This window comes from Mixophyes fleayi, chromosome 2 (genome assembly GCF_038048845.1).
Source record: "Mixophyes fleayi isolate aMixFle1 chromosome 2, aMixFle1.hap1, whole genome shotgun sequence".
Taxonomy (NCBI): Eukaryota; Metazoa; Chordata; class Amphibia; order Anura; family Limnodynastidae; genus Mixophyes; species Mixophyes fleayi.
In genome coordinates, this window is record NC_134403.1 from 328039839 (window position 1) to 328066060 (window position 26222).

A 26222-nucleotide genomic window follows, 5' to 3' on the forward strand; every position below is an offset into this window, starting at 1 on the left:
TATTCACCTAGAGTGGTTTGTGCAAGATAGGAGCTCATGAGAACCTTGTACTACAGATACAACAGTGAATCCCAGCTTTGCAAGGACTTTTTATTCATGTGTGCAGACAAGAAGAGAGGTAGTTCCCTGAATGGGGGCTAGGTGTTTGTAAATTTCAGGTACTTAGTTGACCCTCAAACTAGTGAGATGATTTCTCTAGTGAGCGAGATGTCAAGTCAAGCAGTGATCATGGACTGTAAATTGACAATGACAGAGCATTGACTTTAGAGATCTTTGTTTTGCCCTTCAGAGAACACAGCTGAAACCTTTATTAGCCTAAAATGGCTGGCAAAGAAAAGAGTAACTTGTAATGAGGCAGGCTACAACTTAAATGACTAAAAAAAAAATGTGCCTGGTGGCAGGACCATGTCCCCTCTTCTCTGCTCCCCCCTGAAAGTAACATTCAGCTTTCCTGTGCTAGTTCCCAGGAATTACTTCTCACATGCAGTGTTATAACTCACTGTTCTGTTACGGGCTAGAGCCTTGTATTGGGCTTTCTCTATACTGCTGCTCTGAACATTCTAATGTCACTGCTTGTTATATATGCAGTGCATGTAAGCTGGAATCCCAGAGAGCAGAAGATATATTGGAGAAAGGGAGATGCCTTACAAACTATGTGAATGAAGGCACAGTAGGATGGGTGCACCGGCTGGCAATGTAAGGTTTAGGATTCTTGAGGTAATTATATGCTGCTTGTTGTTCAGATGATACTCTGGTACCTGTCCTGGCTCCTATCTTCTACATTTGTGAATTACAACATTATTTTTTACACACCATCGGCTTGTATTTTAGGATCAATAACAACATTTCAATATTAAAGCTGCATTATATACCATTATTGGTTTTTTTTTGTTTGATAGCAAAAAAAAAAAGTGAGTTTTATTTTTTAAAAAAACACCATGTTCATTTTATTTTCAGCTCTTCATAAAATACCATTTTTAGCTACCATATATATAGAGAGCCAAATAAGGATAATTTGTAGACATGTGGTTGCTGATGACTGGGGAATGAACTTATATACTGCTTTTCACCTACACAAAATCATATAGCGACATCACCAAGCAAATAACTGAAAACACTCTTGTAAAACATTAAGTCCACTCCCACACCCCCAGTAACACCAGTTGATAAAAGAATTCTACACACAACAGCCCCAGCTCATTGGCATAATCTTAATTTATATGTTACTATATACAAGCATCAAATTTATATTGAATGTTCTTGTGATATATGTAAATACATTATGGTTATTGATTGAGATAGTGTTTAGCAGCAGAGTAGTTAATGTCATTACTTTTGTACAATATTTTTTGCACCTTAACCCCACCAACAAGAATCAACAGAGGGTCACATTTCTCATAGCTCATGGATCACTGAATGCCTGCTGAAACACAGGATACTGTCTTCACTGTCCTGGGTTTCTTCTTCCTTTGTCGTCTCTTCTTTTCCTCCCGCCTGTTCTTCTTCAGAGGCCTCTCAGTACAGGTTCTAGGTTCTGGTGACTGTGTTGTAGCCATAGCTTTGACTTCCTCGTACTTGTATATTGGTGCTGTAGGGGTAGATGTTCTAGCATCTGCACTCCTTATTGGCTCATCATTCAGGACATCGTTGAAAGGATCTTGATTACGTCCTATGTCTAATACAGAGTCTAGTTGCTGGTTACCAAGCGTCTCGCCTTCATTCTTGACAATATTTTCCCCGAAAATTTCTTTGGCAGGAGATTTGATGTCTTCCTTTTTGGACTGGTTCTTCCTTTTTCCTTTGAGGCCTTTTCCCTTTTTGTGCTTCTCTCCTTTCTTTTTTGTTTTGTCTTTCTTCTTCTTCATGGGGGTCTCTACCTTGGACTGATCAGGTGAGGTGCTTGGACTAACTGTTACCATAATCTTCAGAAGATCTTGCGTGGCCTGTATGACTTGTCCTAGAGTGGGTTGTTCTGGTGAGACCTCCACGGATGGTGGTTGGGTAGGATCTCTGTCTTGGGGCTTTGCAGGCTGGTCAATGATATTTCCGCCATAATCATAGAGTCCAGACTCTCTGGGGACAGCGACAGTTTCATTTTTGTACTTCTTACACCTGAAATGAAATTACCCATTTGTGGGTCAACATGGCCTGGTTAAAGGTGAAAATATACAATCTGCATGAGTGTTACTACTACTGTGCATTAAACACACAAGTGATATTAATATGTTTACTTTGCTATATAAGTAATATATTTGTATAAATGGTGAGTTCTGATGTCATCACTGATGTCGGTTACAGAACACTTGCATCTTATAGAGAAATAAAATCTACCACCATAGACTGTAGACCATACACTCCCTACACAAGATTCCTGTTTTTACAGGACATTTCTGATTTCCTGTGACCTATTAGGCTACATTTTGCTCATTCTCTTCAGGCCTGAGTTATTAAGGAGAGCAAAGCATAAAAAAAGAGTAACTTTGCACCTGGGCAAAACCATGTTGCATTGGAGGGGAGGTAAATTTAAAATGTGGTAACTGATTAATAGTGGGGTAGGATATGTCCAATAATAAATGTAAATTTCAGTGTACAAATAAGCTATCAAGTATTTGTGTGCTAGATGAAAAAACAGTTCGTATTTAACTTATGTGTAAAATAGTAAACTAATTTGCACCCCTTGCATTGTAACATGGTTTGTCCCAGAGAACATTTACTCCTTTTTTTGCCTTACTCCCTTAGTGTTCTGTAAAATTCATTTTAATTTTGAAGCTTAAATAGCATGTTTTTGAAGTGTACTTTCTTATTGATCAGTGACTGCATAAATGTGCATTGTAAAAGCATAACTATTGGGTACTCCTGTTTAAAATAATAACAACACAACTGTTTGCAAATTCTATACTGGCTAAAGGGTTCACGGTCTACAGACAATATATAAATACTCTTAAATTAACGTTTCCATTCTAATGGGCATCTCTCCCCTACACACAATACAGGTAGTCACCTGTATTATTCATAAGCCGCAGTCTTATCAATTCAGTAAGAAACAGGGAATTGTGAATATTAATTACAATCTGTGCTTTGGTTTCTTGTTATTTGATACACTGTTTTCATGAATAATACAGGTTCAGCCTACAAGTTGCTGCCTCTGTTGTGTGCTGATGACAGGTAATCTTACGACATTCTGTTACTTACCAACCATACCAATGCCTCTCCACACACTGCTCCTTATAAGTGAACTCAAAGCACTGCACCTGGATCACATTAAAGAAAGCCTGACCCACCACACGGGAAGCTGTGTCATTCACATTTCTCAGGCACTCCTTAAACCTAAGAACAAAGTACAATGACCATTAGTAACATAACAATGTAGAAATTATGCCACTGTGCAATATCAGCTGCTGTATAACCCATGCTGCTTAAACAAGGACACTTCCATAGTACACTAATCAATCTCTGATAGTGTACTAGCTGCTGCCTAACACTGTTTTGAGGGAATACTACCAGGGTATAAAGATTTGTGTCTCCAAATTATGCAGTGATCCTATCACTTGACATTCAGGTTATATGTGTGTTCAACTTTATTCTCTGGTCTTTATAAGATAATCTTTATTAAAATTACAACGTAAAAGTGATCTTTATTTAGAAAGTGCTGTAATTGTTCTGCTGTCCAAATCCCCACCCACAGACGGGGTCATGCTTTGGAGTGTCTCCAAGCCGCTCCTGTCAGGGCTCTGGTGTCCTGATGCGCAGTGAGGGAACTGGGACAAGCCAAGGCCATGTCAGGTGAGGTGACAGTGAAAAGGGCAGGAGGGTGAGCCCACGTGTGTGCCAAGTGTTTGGTCTAGGAGCGAGGTTGCTGGGGTGCTTGGGCTGTATTTTAAATGCCAGAAGAGCTTTATTTTATTTTTGTAGAGCATTTCTATTCTAAATGCAGAAGAAAATGAAAACTAGATGAAACTCCATCTGAAAGGTTTATGAACCGGTAATTGGACTATACCTTCACTTTTGGTGTCATTGTGGACCTCCACCTGACAGTGGACCTTACTAAAGCTAGTTGAGTACCCCTGCTGTATAAGTTTCACAATCTATAATGCAGTTCTCTATAAATCACAAACAACGCCCCCTGCAGTCTATAGAATGATATTCATTAGGTGTAATGTCACGGATTAAGTCATACATTTTGAATTGGTGGTAATGGATGTACTCAGTGTCAATATTAAAAGATATTTAACTCCAAGAGTTTAGAGTTCCTGGGACTTTCGCATGTCATTATGTCAGCTAAATTAAATGCTGCCATGGAGAGGTGAGGAAAGGGCCAGATACAACACTCTGCAGTGCTCAGCTCTACACATCAGGTCCTGTGTTGTGGAAGCTTGATTTATACCGTGCTCTCCCATTACAGCACTGTGGGGAGGAGGGATGTATTTTTAAAAACACATTTCCTAAAGTGGAAGTGTACTTTCATTTAGAAAGTCGTTCAGAAGCTGCTCACTTCAATTTTCACCTTCATTTTAAAGCTTCTGCCTCTTTCTACTTCAGTGACTGGTCATAAAATTGACAACCACATGAAAGGATTTTACTTTTTGACCAAATAGGCTTAAACAATCCAATAAAGTCCATTAATCCAAATCCATCTCTGAAGTTAGAAGTTTAATCTTTAACTACACATTCTGAGTACAATACTGAAAAGATAGAACATAAACATAGCAAGAGAATATATATATTTTTTTAAATATTAAGCAACATTGCATTTTGCAATAAGAACAGAATAAATAAATGTGGAGACCGTTATGTTGTCTCGCTTTGTTCTGGTGCCTATGAACTGCCCTCTTACCTAATAATGTATTTTATTACCACCTCAATTATCTGTCCACACTTTTTTACAAAATTAGCAATCATTTCCATCAGCACATAATTCCCTGTACTGATCGTGTATTGGAGAGGTTTTATATGACCTTGAGGTGTTAGAAAGTACTAGGGTCATTTTAGATTGCAATTTAATACTGTAATGTAATACAGTTTCATCAGTAACTTTAGACCCATTTTTTATTGTTTTGTAACAAACTGTATTTTATGTTCCAAGAAAGTAGTAAGCAGTCAATATACCTTATATCGGACAGTGCAATTTGTATTGTCTCCACACATTGCCACGCCAGACAGTGTCTTGTTTTTGTTCCAATGTTTAACATTCCATTCCATTGATAAATGGTAATGAAGGTCACCATGACACCAGAACTCTATCCTATATGTTTAATGGGATTCATTTTGTGCCTTTGGCAGAAAAGTGCAATTTCAGGCTCATTTTGCTCAGTATACAACAAAGCTTCAAACACACAAAGTGCCATATTTTATAACCTATTAGCCAGGCCCAACATACTCTCACTGTCATGATTAGTCATTATGATTAGTCAGAAATGAGAAAAAACAATCATTGTTTTAGGAGAAAAAGTTAAAAGACTAATTTACCAAACGCGTGGCTCTCAAGTAGTAATGGGTTGGCTTTTTGGTGTAATGTTTATACCTTTGCGCAGTGCACCATGGAGATTTCTCGGCCTTTCAGCATAACTAAGTGTGGAGGTGTCTTCTGAGAGTGGCGAGTAGGTAGGGTGGACCATACAGACACACAGGTTCAAAAAGGTGTTGTACTTCTGAGCGCTAGACTGCCTTCAACCCCCCTCAAATTACATAAGTACATACAGATGAGAACAATGGGAACAAATAAACATGGATGCAGCTAAAAACAAATCGCATTGGCATACAAAAACAATTCAGCATAAGACAAAACAGGGACAGAGAGCAGGACGGAGACATGAGACTGAGCACAGACAAGAGACATAGAGTAAAGGACCCTGACCCTGAGAGCTTACATTCTAAAGAAAGGGGATAATGAGAGAAAAAAGGAGCAGATGGGAACAGTAAGCATGGGTGGGTTCACTATGGTGCAGGGGTTTGCAAGATAATGAGGCCATGATGGTGCAGAGAAGACCCTGAGAATTTTCATAGACTTCTCAAAATATTAAAATATAATTTTCAGCAACTTTTGAAAAAGGCCTCTTCTTAGAGCCAAGAGTTGGTTAGATCTTAGTAAATTCTGAATGTAAATGTTTATGCCAGATGCAGAGTATTCTCTACTTTATCTGCCACAGATAAATCTGATCTATTTCTAAGAATCAAAGTTCTATAGCGCAAATACATATATAATTGGGAAATTGGGATAAGATATTTTCCAAAAGCTCCCAGACTTGGGACTGAAATCCTAGATAAAAATGTTATGAATAGAAATACCCTTTAAAGACTATTTAAAAAAAATAAAAAAAGACACTGTAGACCAGATGAGAAATTGGGGTTGCCCAGAAAGTATTTTTCTTAATTATACCAAGGTTTAAATTTTGCAAATGTGTAGCAATGACTTATAATTGTCCCAAAAGAGTATGTATGCTGCCAGGTTAGCTGGCTATTTTTTTTTATTATTTTTTTACTTTGTTGGGTGCAGTACGGCCATTGGAGAGGAAGGAACAAAATGTTTATGTCCTCATTTTTTATTTGTATAGTTTTCAAAGTAATGGGTGCACAACAATTAGCATTGCTGCCTCACAGCCCTGGGGTTATCACTTCAAGTCCAGCCAGAGCCCTATCTGTGTGTAGTTTGTATGTTTTCCCCGTGTTTGAAGGCATTTTCTACCACATTCCAAAGACACACTGGTAAGTTAATTAACTCCTGACCAAAGTTAACCTGTGTGTGTAATTGTATTATTATACTTGTCCTGTTTATACACCAGCACTGTGGGGACCTCAGTCATAGTGGAGACAAATTAAGAGGTCCCCATGAAACTTCAATGCAAGATATAGTCAGTTTCAAAATCTGGCATGTCCAAATGAATCACTTTTGTTGGATGAAAAGTGTGTATGTATTTCTGACGTGGAGGAGAAAAGTGTGTGCACTCCAGCACTGGATGTCAGTGGAACAACAGGCTCATACGCGAGTACATCCGTCAGAAACTTCGAGAAATGGGAAGGCTACTGTTACATGTCAGAAAAGCTACCCCTTTGGAGAAGATGGAAGACTTTACAATTCCCTCAAACTTTCCGCATGTAGTTGATGCGTTGAAGCTGGTAACTGGATATGAAGATGAAACTGGCACATTTACAACACTCCATATATGACTTGCAAAAGATTTCAAGCATTGCTAAATACTGAGCAATGATGGTGGGCTGCACTTCTGCAGTGAAAAATGCACGCAACTTCAGGAAGATATATGCGACAAGATGGAACAAGCTGATCTGATTGGCTTCCTTGGCAACTTTGAAAGAGTTGAAGTGAAATGTGCCTCAGCTCTTACCTTTCACTGAAGATGTGCTAACAGCTACTTGCTAAGTGTTTAGAACCAGGCTAATAGAGGTCTTCACCTATAGCAGCTTCTTTCCTGTAGAACTGAAGTTGTTTGGAGGTACCTGGATGCTCCCAGGACTTAACTCTAGGGTAGTAAAAGCTTATCAGAATAACCAAAGCTAACATGTTGCCTCTCTTTCAAAGGTTCTCAACCTAAACGACACAGAGTTAGAACAATTGGCACACTTCCTCGGGCACGACATCAGGGTGCACTAGCAGTATTACCACCGTCCAGAAGGTACCCTCCAACTTGCCAAAATCAGCAAACTTTTAATGGCTCTCAAGAGTGGAAGACTGGCTGAATTCAAAGGCAAGAATTTGGCAGAGATGAGCATTGATCCAGACAGTAAGTCAGAAATCTTGTATCTGATATCTAATTTTGACTTTTACCTTAGTTGTTTACATATATGTTCTTTTTTTAGAACCGGTCCTGTTACAGTGAGACAAGTGAGCATGCATTTGGTCAACAATTCCCTGTCAGAAGGGAGATGGTGTATAGATCTGGCAACACAGGACCAATGCCCAGCCAAGGCTCTCAAGCTCCAGCGTTAAAAAATCCCTCTGTCAGGATCTCCAAATATGAAGACCACAGAGAGTAGTGTAAGTGAAAGCAAGTGGTTTTATTTTAACACAGGAAAAAATGAAATGCAGTAAACGGTTAGGCAGTTAGCACAAGTCCACAGAACCTGAATACCAGGCACAGAAGAATAGCTTCAGGTACAGGATATCAGGATACCAGCTTTAGCTGGGAAGCTGGAGATGCTGGATATCAGGCATGATAGGTTAACTGCAGGTACAAGTTTGTCAGTATAGCTGGGTTTAGCTAAGAAGCTGGAGACCAAACACAACAGGTTCAAGGAAACTGGTTTACCCACTAGAGCAGGAAATGATGGTGTCCAGGTATAACTGATGAGATGCAAGTACAAGGAGATGTGATTCCCAGTCACCAGAAGCCGGGAGATTCACAGTAATACCAGGGACTAAGCAGGAGCAAGGTCAAACAAAGCTGGGGTCTGGGTCACGAAAGGAGACATAAAACATAGGAACAAGCAAGAGTCAAATACCAGGGAGAAAGTCAGGAGTTACACAGAGAAACCAGCAGCAATAGTGATGTGAGACTGAGACAGCACAAGGGCAGGAGTCCCTGACTAAGCCAGCAGAGGGGCAGGAGTCCCCGACTGAGACAGCAGAGGGGCAGGAGTCCCCGACTGAGACAGCAGAGGGGCAGGAGAACATAACCTAGAGGGTTCAGGCTGAGCACACAACTTGGAAGGCCTGGACTGGGTGCACAACTCAAAAGACTTGGGTTGAGCACAAATGTCAGAAGGCCCATGATGGTAACACTTGGCAGAAGGCATGGACTGGGCACACAATTTGAAATGGACAGCATTATGAAGCACCTCTGACTGAACATCACTATGAGGCACCTCTGACCGGATAGAGTTATGATGCTTCTCTGGCTGAACAGTTCCATGAGCCAGCTCTGACTGAATGGTACTGTAAGGCCTTTCTGGCAGAACCGGCTGGAGGGACAGCACCCTCTCTGGAGCTGGCTGGAGGGACAACGGGAAGCAGGTTTAGAATGTAATCCCAACTTGAATTTGTTTTCCAGGTCCAGAGAACCATTGGGGTAACCTGGAGGGGCTTTGGGTCTACACAGCTGACACTGTACTAGAAAATGCTCTGGGCTGGCACAGTAAAGATATAGATGGTTGACTGTTCTGTGCATGCGTTCCTCCTCAGACGAAGTGGGATGTGGGTGGCCTGATGCTTTGGGATCCTCAGTGGCCAGGGCCACAGACATTTGAACAAGTGCAGCACATTTAGAGTCTTTATAGCAAAGTAAAGTCTCTGGAGGATATACTGTGGTCAGCACGTTTTCCCTGAAAAAATAATTAATTGCTCCAGAACTGGTGTTTGAGCTGTAACCACATGGCACAGAGACAAGAGGCTCTTTAAGCAACTCCTGCCCCAATGTAGACTCCTGTTCTATCTGAGAGCGGAGTTGTAAAATCTTCACTTGAAGTATCTGGATGAGAGGAATCTCAGAAGAAATAGTAGACATGGTCCTATGATGTCAGACACTGAGTTCAAAAGCCAATTCACTAGGAATCCCCTGAACAAGAGTAGAAGGCATGCAACAGTGGGCTCACATTTTAAGCCAGTTCATACGGTCAGGATTGAAATATATGAAGACCAGGGAGAGTAGCGTAAGTAAATTTAAGTGGTTTTAGTTTAACACACATCACACAGGGAAAAATAATACTGTGTTTAGCCACTGAAGCAGCATGTACTGGTGTCCAGGTATAACTGATGAAGTGCAGGCACAAGGAGGCTGAATTACCAGGTTTAGCCAGGAGGCACATGATGATCCACAGGAGAATCAGGCAAAAGGAGGTTCAGGCAAACAAGGGACCAGAAGCAACAATACCAGGGAGCAAGCAAGAGTGGGGTCTGGATCACAACATAAGGTGAAAAACATAGGAACAAGCGAGAGTCAAATACCAGGGACCAAGTCAGAAACAGATCACAGGAGTTACACGGAGAAACCAGCAGCAAAGACAATTGATGAACTGGCCCAGACTGCTGGGAGAGGGAGTCTCTTAAAGGCCAGAGACAGGTGATTAAAATCAGAACACATGATGGAGGTTTAACCCCTTGCTGGCAGAAACAGATGAAGGCACATTTGCATCTAGGGAGGAGATGATGAACTGTAGCCAGGGGAAAATCATGACACCCTGTATTCGTCCTTGAGGAAAGCTGTAAATCAGCTGAAATGCATTGGTTAAAGATATCCTTTCACAACATACCCTCTGCAGAGACATAATTATTGGTCTGGAAGCAGAACGCACTAAGAGACTGGTTTCTCTGAGAAACGGAAATATCAGTATCCGGAAACCGATGTGTCTTCCATATTGGAACGCATGAAAAAACCATACTAACTCCATCAAATTTAAAGGGCACCCGGAAGTGCCTAATAATTGTAAGACACACGAGGATGCCCACACAGAGATCAAGGAGAACTATTGATATGAGACATTCCCCTTTAAAAGTAATACTTCCCTGGAAGGAACCTTTAGAGTGTGGACAGTTTACTTTGATAATGAGTAAAAGCTAATAAATACCATTTTCACATTGTGTTGCTGGGTGTTTATTGTGAGAAACCCAACACACCATTGTACACATCAAGGTTAAAGAGAAGGAATTTCCATCAACTAGAAATCAGCTTCAACCAACTCTGGGGAGTTATTATTTACATACATACAGGCAATATCAAGACTATTACTAGCTTACCCTCTGTTTTTGATAATTTAGTTTTAGCGGATGCTGGGGAGTTGAGGAACATCTCAATACAACTTCTCTCTTGACTGCTGAGAACATCAGGTGGGTATGTTATGCGCACATGTCTTTCTAGGTAATGTGGTACACTGGGAACACAATGGAACTCGTATAACCAGCTTCATCACACTGGCATAACGGAACCACACTTGTTTTGAATTCTATTTCATTTGAATGAATCTTCCAGATTGTAGTCAAGAAGATACATCAAGGTTGTGTTGCAAATCCATCTGCATCTATAATTCTTAGCTGTAGCAACAAAATTGCCATCACTGCATATGTAGTCAGATGGTTAATGGCTATTGTTTAATCATTACTGAGCTTTCTGTACAATTGTAGTAGGTCTACTTGGCCTAAGTAAAAAAATTTTTTACACCATCAGCATTAGCTGATGGCGTGAGATGAAGCACCTTGAATCACAGATCTCACTTTAATCAGTTGGGGGATAAATGTAATATTTATGCCAGCTATTGGCTAGAGACCCATGGTGAATAAATACAGAAGGTCTTCTGGAGACTTGCTGGCTAACCAACAGACAATCACTGAAGGCAGTTTAGAAAACTCTTCTACCGTCCAGTGTGAGATCAGAAGGTAAATGTTTTATTAACTTTACCATTATGTTGCTGAGATTGCTCTCCAAAGATTCTACAAAAAAGCAACAACACAATTATTTCAATGAACAGTATTCGATCTTCTTCTTGAACTTGACAAACGTCTTATTCCCTGACATCTGAATACTTGGCAGATTTTCTGACAAGTTCTATGTTAATCAAATGGTCTATAGAGACCACGTGAATTCAAAGTCCACATGAAAATGAAAACTCCCTGCTGAGATATTCAGAACAAAAGTGAGAGCAGTGGGTATGTTTCCATAAGATGACATCCATACTTTGATATGGATAGCTCAGGAACATAGATGGGAACTAAGCAGCTCTGGTTATTGTCTTTTCATGGAGTCTTTAGATGCCCAATTCCTTATTCTGAATGGTGTTTATTTGTCTTCCAGAAAACAATCCTCTTCTAAAGCATCTCCTTTTTGCTTCAAGACCATTATAATATGCCCGCATTTCCAGCTTATTCGCTACTCTTTGACAAATGAGAAAACTATGGTGAAACACAGAAGGTGTTCAAAAAGGATCATTACGCCTCTGAAGGCTTCATGCTAAAATTAAGTTTCATCCTATACTATAATGTATAACAGATTTGTATCACTAGTGTCCAAGATCATGATTCTATTTGCACATATTCACCCAAGAGTTAATTCGAGAAAGATTTACTGTTAGGCGCCACAGGGTCGGGTACCTTCTCTTGCCGGCCACTATACTGCACGTTCGTATCCCATTAGTAGACAATGGGACACTTCTTTGGTTCTTGCATCGGTGGTCAGTTTGATGTCAATGATCACCTATACGTTGATTTGGCAGCCCCGCCTCTCTCATGCACTGGTTTAGTTTGAATCTTCCAGTTTGACCTTGGCTACCCTGACTATCCTTCTGATTACTTCTCAGAACTGCTATTGTCCTTCTGGGGCCTGATTCATTAAGGATCTCAAATGAAGAGGATACTCATTTCAGTCTCCTGGACAAAACCATGTTATAATGGAAGGGGTGCAAATAAGTGTTCTGTTTTACACATAAGTTAACTACTGCCTGTTTTTTCATGTAACACACAAATATTTGATAGCTTATTTTTACACTGAAATTTAAAGTTGATATTTGTGTGTTACATGAAAAAACAGTCAGTAGTTAACTTATGTGTAAAACAGAACACTTATTTGCACCCCTTCCATTATAACATGGTTTTGTCCAGGAGACTGAAATGAGAATCCTCTTCATTTAAGAACCTTAATGAATCAGGCCCCAGGTTCTGACCAAAACTGTGCACCGTGTTTCCAGCAACCACGCTAGCGACTGGCTAGCACCTGCGACCTACACGTTCCACACAGCAAAGACCAAACATCCTTGCAGGTGTCCCTGGTGAACACCTGAGTCGTATTAGACTCCAAGGGCTAGATTTACTAAGCTGCGGGTTTGAAAAAGTGGGGATGTTGCCTATAGCAACCAATCAGATTCTAGCTATCATTTTGTAGAAGGTACTAAATAAATGAAAGCTAGAATCTGATTGGTTGCTATAGGCAACATCCCCACTTTTTCAAACCCGCAGCTTAGTAAATCTAGCCCCAAGCCTCATTACCCAGTTGTGCTAAATGCTAGCAGGTAAACGTCCATTTTTCCTTGTGTGTTTACCAGTGTACTCTGTGAGCTTTTATACCAAATCTCTGTTTTGTCTACCCTATATGTCCACCCTATATGCAATAACTTGGGCAGAGTACTCTGTTTTGTAATTGTTAACTAATGTTTCTCAGCACCTCAGATAACAACTACTGTCTCTTATTAGGATATTCCATTATGCAGGGTCTATAACAGTTATCTTTTTTATTCTACTGTACTTCTTATTACAATAGCCAGGAGACAGGTAGTGATCCAATATGTTTAAACTCTAAACCTTTTCTGATAAAGAAGTCACTTTATTCCTAAAGAAACTTCATATTTCATGTAAATTCGGACTCTATCCGGCCAATTAAATTAAATTCATCCACTACACAGTTGACAGAATCCATTTTAGCCCAAATTCCAAATGGTCCTAAATCTGTGTGACTCCTTGTTTACAGCAATGAGAATGAATGAGGGTCTTACTTTGTTGAAATCCTCATTTAAAGAACAATCTGCATCAAAAAGCTATTCTTATTGAACCATCCCATAGCCCATTGGCTTTGGGAAAGATCCTAAAAGGGCTATACAATATTCCAGGCTTGTTAGTCTATTCTACACCAAGAAAAGTTATGATGAGCAGGGTGGTCATGTCTTCATACCTTAAATTATCATGAGGCTGAAAGATGTGTTTCTACAGATGTTTTGTAGGCTGATGATTCAAATTTGTGTGTAAGCAACATATCCTTCCCTATTTTGTTTTTGTGATAACTTTTGGTATGTCCTAGTGCCCACCGCTATGTGACGGTGAATGGGAAAACATAATATGTTATATTTTACTGTCATTTTCACAGAACTAGAAAAAAATTCTTTCTCTAATTGCTTCATTTGCTTGTGCCAGTCAAAGACTGAACGGGTGAAGAGGAAGGGGTAATATATATTGGATAAGGCCTTTCGTCTGCCTGGAAGTGTGGGTATAATCAGGTGAGCTAGTGATGTCCGCTGCCTTCTTCTGGACAAGGAAAACTATAGTAAGTATGATATAACATGTTCTGTGTGTACGCCACTAGCACAAGCCTCACTCAGTCATCACTTGCTCACTCTGAATGTACAATGTCCCTCTTCTTATGATACTTAGCTGTGGGGGAAATGCAAGGCTGGATGAATGGCAGCTTGATGACCTCCAGGAAAATAATATTTTCCAGACTATAGTGCATAGCAGAGTATTAAAATAAATTATTAAAAGAAATTTTTATAGCAATTACAGTTTGCCTCTCTGCAGCTTCTATCTATATAGGTGTGCCCATATTTAAAATATAAATCACAGAATCTTCTCTGCAAATATAGTATAAACCCCTGCCTGCCACAGGCCCACCACCACAGCACAGTACTTACTTGTTGTCACATTGGCAGTGACTGAGGGTATGCCAGCGGAAGTTCCTGTAGCCATAGCTGGAGGTAAAGGGATGGATGACATGTTCACATTGGTCGTGTGTCCTGCAGCACGTGTCAGTTTCTTTGTGTTCACCTAACCAATGACAGAGAGACAAAGGAAGGGTTGAAATATATACCAATGCTGTTCTGTGCTTACTGTACAGGAATAGTGGTGTAAAAGCTAAATGTAATTACTTTGAAGGTTAATACGGTAGTTTATGGGTAAATTTATCAATTCCTCTTCTCAACTAATAGAAATTTGGGAATCCAACATCAAGACCTCCACCATTCCTGAGCACTGCACTGAGGCACTGCTCTGTTCCTGAGCACTGCACTGAGGCACTGCTCTGTTCCTGAGCACTACACTGAGGCACTACTCTGTTCCTGAGCACTACACTGAGGCACTGCTCTGTTCCTGAGCACTACACTGAGGCACTGCTCTGTTCCTGAGCACTACACTGAGGCTCTGCTCTATTCCTGAGCACTGCACTGAGGCACTGCTCTGTTCCTGAGCACTACACTGAGGCTCTGCTCTATTCATGAGCACTACACTGAGGCTCTGCTCTATTCCTGAGCACTGCACTGAGGCACTGCTCTGTTCCTGAGCACTGCACTGAGGCACTGCTCTGTTCCTGAGCACTACACTGAGGCACTACTCTGTTCCTGAGCACTGCACTGAGGCACTGCTCTGTTCCTGAGCACTGCACTGAGGCACTGCTCTGTTCCTGAGCACTACACTGAGGCACTACTCTGTTCCTGAGCACTACACTGAGGCACTGCTCTGTTCCTGAGCACTACACTGAGGCACTGCTCTGTTCCTGAGCACTACACTGAGGCTCTGCTCTATTCCTGAGCACTGCACTGAGGCTCTGCTCTATTCCTGAGCACTGCACTGAGGCTCTGCTCTATTCATGAGCACTGCTCTGAGGCACTGCTCTATTCATGAGCACTACACTGAGGCTCTGCTCTGTTCCTGAGCACTGCTCTGAAGCAATGGATGAGATATAGCAAACTTCATAAGTCAAGGTACAATAGTATTCATATATCTGTATTAAGGGTTATCAACAAATATCTCAATTTTAGTATGAATAAGCTATCCAAAAATCTCTAACGTTGGGTGTCGTAGTTTATATGGAAGATCTCACAACCACTAACCTCTTAGGTCTTTTTACACCCCAGAAAGCCATGGCCATTCCTGGTGAGTGTGACTGATGGCCATGGAAGCTATTGTGTTATATTACATAGATGGTACTAACATGTATACTATTTGTTATGTACACCAAAATGTAAGAAGAGTTGGGGTTATTGACCAACAAAATGCAATTGTGCAGTAACCATTGAAGCCATTCAGCATTTATCTCTAATCGATCTAGTGTAAGTCAAACAATGGAAGTAAATGTCTGACTGTTATGGGTTGCTGAACATTTTAACTTTACACTTCTTTGTAAATAATCCTCACTGTCATTTACAAAGACAGTGTTGCCTCCAGTCCATCCCATGGGCAATTAAGACATTCATTGTAATATGAGTCATGACAAAGGACAGATATGAATGTTTATTGGACATTATTTAATAGAGATGATCGAACCACTGAAAATTCAATTCATAACCGATTTGTCAAACTTGTTTTTATTTGTAAATTCAATTGTTAAAACAGTATTTCCAGTAGGAAGTTCTGGTGCAGCGTAACCTTCATACCCAGAACCATTGTGACCTCGCTCATGATTGTTGTAAATGTGAGCACTTCCTTTGATTTTAACCTTGATAGATTATTTTTATTAGTTTATTTAATTTTTTATGAAACACATTTGTTATTAGTTTATTAGTATATTCATTATATGAAAAGAATCTGAACTACAGATATAGTGGTGTCTGGAACACTTTTTATGCCTTTGTTTCCCAGTTATTCCACATGGACAAAGACACGTTTTTACACGTGTTCATGGGCCGTGCTGATGATAATGAATGTATGTATGAATGTTACAAAAGGGGGGGAAGCAGAAGAGGCAAGTCTGTGGCACTGCCACCAAGAAGGCAAATTCTAAACTACCCACTTTGTTGTCACTCATGGGGGTAAATTTACTAAACGGCGGGTTTGAAAAAGTGTAGGTGTTGCCTATAGCAACCAATCTGATTCTAGTTATCATTTATTTAGTGCATTCTACAGAATGACAGCTAGAATCTGATTGGTTGCTATAGGCAACATCTCCACTCTTTCAAACCCGCAGTTTAGTAAATCTAGCCCATGGAATGTTATAAAACTTCTATAACTTTTAACTTTTTTTTTTTTAAACAAATGTGACAAAACAGTAAATACAACGTTATACATCCATTTGCACTTTATATATTGAGAAAACAGCAAATCATGAATGTCGCAATTTAGCAAAATTCTAAAATGCTAGACTTGTCAGTTGTGATACACACATACTATAGTTCATAGTTTCTTTTAGTAATGCAACCATATCACAGTACATTCCAGGTGCAAACCAATCATATCAAATAAGATTACCATCTCTTTTTAATTTCAACAAATATGTAAAATTATAATATTATTTAGCTTTTACACATATTCATAGTATCTTTATGAAAACATATGTATCTACCCTATAATGGGGTATCATCATTCACATTGTGTAATTCATACCAGGATGTAATGTGGTAGACAGTTCTATATTTGGCTCTTTATGTCTGAGGGAAGTGTATTATTATAACTGTCCCATCTTTTCTCTTTATCTAACAGTGTTTCTACCCAATTCATATACAACCTTTTCTTTAAATAATGATATAGGGGTCACAGTAGGTTGTTTCCACAAGTGATCATTTTATGTGGAGCAGCATTAATGGTGAGCAATAAGTGCTTTCCCCCTCTTGTTATTCTCTGATTTAGTGGGAAGACTCCTAGGGCTAGATTTACTAAACTGCGGGTTTGAAAAAGTGGAGATGTTGCCTATTGCAGCCAATCAGATGCTAGCTGTCATTTATTTAGTACATTCTGCAAAATGAGAGCTAGAACCTGATTGGTTGCTATAGGCAACATCTCCACTTTTTCAAACTCGCAGTTTAGTAAATATACCCCCTAATATCGTACTATCTTCCACTCTGGGGTGAATGGAAACAAGTTTACGAATTCCTCCTCCGTATATCTTGTCACCAAGAGCCAAAAAAGATCTGACTCTAGGGCAGCCCCAGAGGCAATGATAAAGATCTGCATTAGCTGAGTTACATCTAAGATGGTTATTGGAGGGTATTGGTCCCATCTGATATCTCCACTGAGGAAATAAGCAGGTTTTGTGGGAAATATTTAAGAACATTTCAGTATATTGTTTACAAGATACAATCAGTGCATACTAATATTGTGGTGGAAAGTGTAGGACAATTAGCCATTGGGATATAGAGAGTAGTCTATTACCTATCGCAATATACCATATTGAATTATAGTAGCATTACATTTAGGTGGGAAACATAAAACTAATTGATTGAAGAACACCATTTATATAATGTTGCGCTTGTAGGAAGGCCAATGGATATGCTCTAATAATTTCAAACTTCTCTGGGGCTTCCCGAAACGTTAGAGGTCTCTTAGCCTGTTTATTGGTAGGGTGGTATATTGTGGTCAATCCCCAGCCCTGCCATATCATGCTTTCCTGGAAATTAGGATTATGTGTGCACCCACTTTGTGGAATTCCCTCCCACGCACAATAAGACATTCCTCTATTCTTCAAACCTTCAAGCGTTCACTGAAAACCCACCTCTTTAGAGAAGGTTATGATATTCCTCAACCACCATTTTAATTTCCCTAGATTACCCTATTACCATCCTCTACACTGCTAACACATGACAACAACCCTCTGACCAACACTGCAACACACACAGCCCACTGAATACTTTTACCTTTGCATTCTAGCTGGTCCAGTATGCAATATGATGTAGCACATGCCCTTGTGTTTCAAACTCCCATTGTACTATAGATTGTAAGCTTGCGAGCAGGGTTCTCTTACCTCTCTGTCTGTCTGTATGTATTACCCAGTATTGTCTTATCAATGTTTGTTCCCAATTGTAAAGCACTACGGAATTTGCTGGCGCTATATAAATAAATGTTCATGATGATGATGATGTGTTGGTGGTGGTTTGTGTGCTTTAAATTGTATTTGTGTTGGAGAATATGCCATAGTCTTGGAGTCTGGTTTTGTTTCTTGTGAAATCTCCTCATCATTTTGATGTAAAAAGCTTTCAAATCAATGTTGGGCAAAAATGTCCTTCAATAGCAGAATTAGCATATGCACCTTGATCTTGCAGCTAATCCCTTAAATATTTTAGGATTGCAGCATAATTATTTAAAGTAAGATTTGGGAAGTTTATGCCCCTGTTTGATCTATGCTGTTGTAGCTTTCTCAAGCCAATTTGTGGTCTTCTTCTGTTGCAAATAAACTTCCTAATGTTGACTGTATTATGTAGGAGACCATTTTTTATCAGGTTATCCCTACCTATATAGGGCAGAGGGACATGGCCCCAAACCTCCAGCCTTCCATCCAGATCATTAATTGCTTTAGAAATATTTATCTGGTAGAGACGTGATGTATTTTTAGGAAGCTGAATATGTAATCTCTTTTGCGACTTGTCGTCATTTAGTAGCTTTCAACATCTTCTGTCACAGTATGACACAGTGTAATAAGCCATCTCAGGCTTCCCTATTCTGGCAATTGTTTGATGAAGAAGAACAAGGATATTTCTGAAATGCCCACTCTTGCAGCGACACTTGGAATAATATATAATGTCTCAATATTTGCAACATTCATACCATGTTATCTCAGCAAAAGAAGAACGTACAGCACAGTTTGGTTTTAGCAAGTACAATACAGAATATTAGATTAAATTGAACCCTCTTTCGCTTTGTGTAGAATATGTTTAATGAAGAACATAGGAATTTCTAAAATGTCCATTCTTTACTGATGCTGCTGTGTCAGTCGAGATCCACTGACATATGCTCTGCTCCCACAGAAGCAGGAAGAAATAGTGGAGATCTGACCTGGTTACATGATATGTTTGGGTCATGTGATGTTGTCTCTTGTGTTGCTATTTGTTCTTTTTTGTGACCTTACTGTGAGTTTGATTGCACACGGGGGCACTTTATATTTGACAGATCTCATTAGAACTTGGCCTGATTTCAAAATGTGTCCAGTTTGAAATTTACTGAATTTGTCTGAATTTCGATTTTGGACAAATCAATTTGCTAATTATTTGGGAAGAAGCATGAGTACACATACGATATGTTATAAATTCTATATTCTATTCAAGAGGGTGGAGGGCATCGCCGGGCCCTCACCCCAAATTTTACTATGGATATAGCAATTCCAGGGTTCCATCCTTGATTCTGGATAAGGGTTTTCTCCATAACTTGGAGCACCAGGCCTAAACTATTCTATATTAATGACTTATACTGGGGCGTGGCTTGGAGGACATTTCAGACATTCCTAATAATACAGAGCTCCAAATCTATAATTAAATTGGACTTCATACTAGTGCCATTTGACTACAGTAGTGGCTAAACCCTCCAGGCACATGCAGAGACCCTTGGAGTCATCCTAGACGCAACACAGGCTGAACCATGAACACCTAGCTATCCTGCCTAATCTCTGGCACGAGCCGACACTCCGTGAGGCCCCATCGTGCAGCTATTACCTTGTGCTGCCTGGAGATCAACGGCAAGAGAGAGCTTCACCCCTTACCCTGAGTTAAGATCTTCGGACCTCTTAGCTGTGCCCCCGCGAAACGCGGCCTGCTCTCGCCCTTACAACCGTGGTCTCCAGTGAGACAGGCATCCAGCCTACCCGACTTCCATTCGGCGTGTACAGGCCGGGCACCTGCAGCTATCTATAGTAATATGTAATTCTGAGTTCCAGCTCCAACTTCAACATAGCGGTCACCCTCCCTGTCTCCTCCACTGCTCAATCAAATGGGCCTCTTCAACTACACCAGAGCCTGGATTGAAGGGGGAGTAAGACTAGACAGAGAGGAGGGAACTGAGACTTCCTTATACTGCCTAGGTAAACGCTGAGATCAGGTGAGCAAGTGACTGTTTGCTGTTATTATCTCACCCTTTGTAAGGAATTGTGCCATCCTCGCAACTGGGGGCTATTCTAGGTGTTCTTCCTCATTTGAAATATAGCTGATGTGTAGGGGGTACCTCCTAACCTTGCCTGGCATACCAGCTACTCATCTGTTTTAGCCTCATAAACAGACTAACTGCATCCTAAAAGACACCTCATATTATATCTCAATTATTATATAAAAGCAAGATATCCTGCAATGTAATAGGCTTGGCTTTGTCATTGATGCTTCACGCCATTAGATATATGAGACTGTTTCCTGACAACGTATGCCGGAAAAACATTATTTGTATCTATGGGATAGGGATCCAATGTGCAATCTAGCAACCTGATGAGTCACTAACTTACTCGGACACAGGGAAATCCATGGCTCTCTAACTCAATAACATCTTCCTACAATCACAGGAGAGAGAGATCTTCCTAATCATTAATCAGGCCCTGGTATACTTTTCACAATTATTAAGTCTTGGAAAATCCAGTCGTTTCCAGACCAAGGCGGCACAATGTCTCACAGAAATAAAAAGAACACACCACCAAAATAAGCTTCTTTTTTCACTCAAGCTAAAAATAATAATGCCTCTGCATCTTCTCCGGCTAGTCAATTTGATTCAGATCAAGACGATGCTAATCCAACTACTAGCGCGTCTATTTCCGCAGAACTGAGGAACATTATTAAATCTACTATTCAGACAGAGGTCCGCATGGTTATTCAAGAGGAAATTAAAAAAGTGGTGACTTAGCTTCGCCAAGAAATAACGGCTATTGGCTCAAGAACAACATCCCGGAAGCAGTAGGTGGTGACCTGCTACCCAAATATCTGGAGAAATTATTCTTCCACTACCTCCAGGACGCCTTTGCACCAGATGTCCAAATGGATCGAGCTCACAGAGCCCTATGACCTAAACCTCCCCCAAATCAACCTCCAGTTCGTTTTCACTACTATAAATATAAAGAACAGTTTGTTTTGGTCACTCACGCAGCCACTTCACTTGCTTTTGACAGGTTTGACCTTCAAGTTTACCAACATCTGGCTCCCTTTACATTACAGAAACTGCGAATTCTTGCCCAATCACCAAACTCTTGCGAGATCACAAAATTCGCTACCGATGCGGATTTCTGTTCCACCTACTGGTGGGCCATGAAGGTCAGTCCCATAAGATTAAGACACCAGATCAAGGAACCACTTTGCTATAAATTCTGAAAGCTATATATCCTGATTCCTCTAGCTTATGCTGGAGATCACGTGGACAAAAAGGATCATTTCAACATATTTGGTGGTCCTGGCCTAGGGTCGTGGGATTCTGGCAGAGAATTTACAATCTGATATATAGAGTCAACTCAATACAACTTCCCCCTGCCCCTCCTACTCTTTATTGCCTTTATTGCACGGACCCATACCAGATACTAAGAAATGTATAATGGCGCTATAGTCAATGATGCCAAATGCGCAATAGCGGAAAGCTGGAAACAACCAGAACCCCCTGCGTTGCCCAAAGTGATTAATAGGATATGGCAGACCTACTGCTGTGAATATATTACAAGCATTATCAATGACCGCCCGACAAATTTTGAGCAATCTGGAATCTCTGGATCGCCTCCTATGGAGCAGACCAACCAAGACCCAATTAGCGTTAAAATTGGCGATTATAATATCAGTTACGCGCCACATGCGGAGTACCTACTGTACACCTAGATGCCAGGCCAGGCGCCCTCCCCCCTTTTACCAACTAACATGCTCCCCCCCCTCTCCTTCTCTCCTCTTACTGATATTTTCTTCTCCTCTCCCCTCCCTGTCCCCTGTTTTTCTTTTCCTTGTATTTACTTTTATTGTTCTTGCTCTTATTGATTTTCTTAATTGAAAAATTCCCCAATAAAATATGTTTAAAAAAAAAAAAAAAAAAAGAATTATACTCTATGTAAAATCGCTTAGTCTTTTCCCTTGGCATCTTCCTCATTAACTGTTTGTCAATGCTCCTCACAGTGACAGCAGTGAAAGACACTTTGTGACCATGTCAGTGAGTATGACATTATCAGAAAACATTATCTACTGTTTTCATTTTCTAGTCCTACATTACAGTAGCCAAATCCGCTGTGACCTACAAGGAAAAGGGTACTTGTCATGGGTATGAACTGGGTGGACTGAGGTTCTAGTCCTACGTTCCTAGATTTCTATTGGGTACGTTGGGGGTTATGATGAGAGCAGCGAGTAACATGAAAGGGCTAATCCCCTATGATGGATGTGGCTAGAGATACATTTAAAATACTTTTCAATGATCATGCTTTTATATTCTTATAGTTGTTATTTTAGAACTTAAAATATACCGATTGAAGTGGTTAAAGGTGAAGTAAATGTCCCTTCAATGGAAAAAGTGAGATAACTATTAACTGGTGCTACCTGGTAAGTCTAGTAACTACTTTCTGCTTCACCTGTATGTCATGGGCAAAAATGTATAGTATGTCTGGTGCTTGTAAATGTTGATAGAAAGTAAAAAAAAAAAGTCAATAAAAAACCTGACACAGTGACTATAATTCTAATTCTGTAAATTGCTGACAATGATATCACAGCTCTCTAATCTTGGCACTGGGCTATTTTTAAATGTCATGATGCCGCATCCAAATTCCCCCATAATGTGCCTCCCCCTTCAAGTGTCAGTGTGCCAAGTATTGCCTGCAGAGACTTTCAATGGATGTTGCTTGCCTTGCTCAGAGTTTGGGACATGGACTTGAGCAGTGACAACTGGTAAGTAATAAAACGTTATAGGAGATCAGCAAGCAGGAGCTGCTGGGACAGCATGCAGCACAGAACGTGAATAAACCCAATTCTTCCCTTCTGACTAATATCCAGTACTACTCCACTAATATTGTGCTTGCAGAATTTTTTTTTTTATTATTAATTTTCAAGAATATTTCCTTGCAAATATCAAGGAACAAAGCACCTGGGGTAGCTTGAAAAGCATTTAAGATTTATTTTAAAGTCATCTTATTAGTCATTGAGTTAATTGACAGGGAACCTGTTGTGTAAGAGATATGATAACTTAGCTGATAAGATATTGATGCTTTTACATATATCTTTTGGATCATTTTAGTAGGTCTTTTATATAAACCTATATTTTAGACATAGAGGTACATTAAGTACTTGAGCACTTAAATTGCCTTAAGTCCTGCACTATGAGAGCATACACAGAGTCTGTGTGCTCTACACACAATAAGACAGCAGCTGTCATTAAGGAGAATGAACACTATGAAACTACTTATTATACTGTCAGAAAGGCTGCTCTTTGCTCAGCCACTTTTATTGTATATGATAGATGTGGTAATTAATAGCCTTGTACACCCTCCCCTCTCCAGCTGATAATCTGCTGGGGTCTATTCTGCAAATTTAACCTCTAAAAGACAAAACTCAACTAAGGACATTTCCTAGAAGCTTTTCTTTCCCCTACTGTAAATTTAATGAGCCATTGTAAAATATTGTACTGGTAAAGTCATGCAAGCGTTCTGTCATTGTTCAACTTACTTACAGATGGTTGTGCCGCAATAACATTATGGCAGCTCCCATACACCTTTTGACGGGAATCAACATTAAAAGGAAAGATAACAACTCTTAAGATTCCTTTAAGTTTTGGCAAAGAGTTAGACAATGATTTATCTGAATAATATAAATAGTAGAATGTAATATAACAATAGTATATGGGATAATGTGCCCTTTGCTGTAAATGATAAGACTAGTAAAAGTCACTAAGGAGTCATGTGACTACATAACACCTGGGATATGTAGTGCTTTTATACAGGTCATGTGACTTGAATGTTACTTCTGAAATCTGAAATAATTTGCAGTATGGAATAATGTATTCCTTATAATACACAAGTTTTACAAACCTGATATTAACATACTACAATGACACAGAGCCGTAACTTAGAATTCTAGCGCCTGGGGCGGGAAAGACTAATGCCAGCCCCCTAGCCTTCAATTTTAACCAAATGAACCCAAAATATTCCTAAACTGCGCCCCCCTTAAGCATTGCGCCCTGCGCGGTCAGCCCCTATCGCACAGCCCTACTTACGGCCCTGCAATGACATATATATAAATAACTATAGAGACACAATCACACATTCTCACAGAGAATGTGTGATTATTCTCACTGATAACTACATTAATTTATTTGTATTGTTGTTTGTTTTTTTTGTTTTTTTATTAGCACCCCATCATTCTCCCTACACTTACCCACCTCCTCCCACATACTGTACCTGTGCTGTGGGCAGGCTCAGGTACATATCTCTCATTTACAATGGTGACTATTGTTACCAATCACATGACCTGCTTTCCCCAGCAGTACCAAGATCCCACCATGTTCCTGAGCTCCTCGCTGATCCAGACAGCATGTGAGCAGTTAACACACTGCACGGTTCAATGACTATGTCAGCAGCAATGGTAGAGACCTGGAACTATAGTCATGAGATTAGTAGCAACAGCTACAATTGTATAGTGTTCTGCTAGGGCATGAATGTGATAGGGACATTCTGACATTAAAGAGTGTTGAATATATAAGTATTATTGTATAACAGAAACAACTAATAATATTGTCTATTATATAGTAATAAAGTAATACATTGCTTTGATTAATACCCAAAATATTTTAGCAACATCACCAGATTATTTAATTTTATATCGTTTACAATCCACATATAAATAGTAAACTGATTCAGCAAAGAGCTGTAGAGCTAATAATGGCTTTAACTGAAGTTGAGTAGGACTAATATGCATAGATATGGATATCACTGTGTTCTCTAAAAGAATACTGGTACAATATGATTCCAAGCCCTGTAAAGGTAATGTTAATTTGCATAGCTAAATGTAGCCAACCTATGGCTCTCCAGGTGCTGTGGAACTAATGGTGGAAGTAGAGGTGTATAGGGTTGTATACCATACCACCACTTCTCTGCCTGCCTTTATTGTAAAACATTACATTCCATTCACTTACATACCCAGAAAGAAATAACAATAAATATTTTCCCCTCAAATAAAGTATTAAAGACACCTGATATTATAATCTGACAGCGGTCTCATTCCAGGCATCCTGCCAAAGCAGACATGGCAGAAGCAACCGGCATCAGCAATCACACTACAGAATATTAATCATGTAACCTCTCTTCCGCGTTGTACAGTAAGACAGGAGCATCTGTGATGTTGCTGTCTAGAGGCAGTGGAGAGTTTTGTATGAGCTACTGGACGCATCCTCTTACCTAGATCCGATTCTTTTTCTGCGTTGTTCCCAGCTCCACACCAGAGTGTCCCTGGGTAGGTAAAACCCCTCTTGACTCTGGAGTGCTGCTCTGTGGAGTCTCCAATCTGTCTTGATGGATCTACACGCAAATGGATGAAACAAGCCATCTTGGCTTCAGCAAACCCACCATAGCCACTGTCCCACTCAGCATCTCGCCTTTCTCTCCTGCAGCGAGTCAGAAAGGAGCTGACTGTCTCCTTATCCACATCTACAGAGCAGGACACAAGCTGCCTCCTGCTGTCCCATGTGGATATCACTAGCTCCTTGCCATCTGTCACCTGGTGCTGAGTGTGAAGGTCGTGGAAGGAGAGCAGGGCACAACTTTGCACATCCAGACTGCTCTGTAGAGCTGGAAGCCCCAATACCCCACACATAACGCCGCTTAGTAGTAATGTCAGAATTTCCCACATGTCTTATTACTTAGTTCAGCACCACGGCCAGGAGACAGCAGCCAGGCTTG

The 26222-nt window shown here is 40.2% G+C and overlaps 1 protein-coding gene across 1 annotated transcript; it reads right to left on the bottom strand.

Moving 5' to 3' along the window:
• Positions 1-940: 940 nt before the first annotated feature.
• On the bottom strand, positions 941-26222 carry PROCA1 (protein interacting with cyclin A1). Its single transcript, XM_075198195.1, has 4 exons — positions 25722-26222; positions 14335-14467; positions 3193-3327; positions 941-2112 (listed from the first exon to the last, which is right to left on the bottom strand). Exons 1-4 carry the CDS (start codon positions 26170-26172, stop codon positions 1410-1412), a joined length of 1422 nt encoding a protein of 473 aa, XP_075054296.1. The 5' UTR covers positions 26173-26222; the 3' UTR covers positions 941-1409.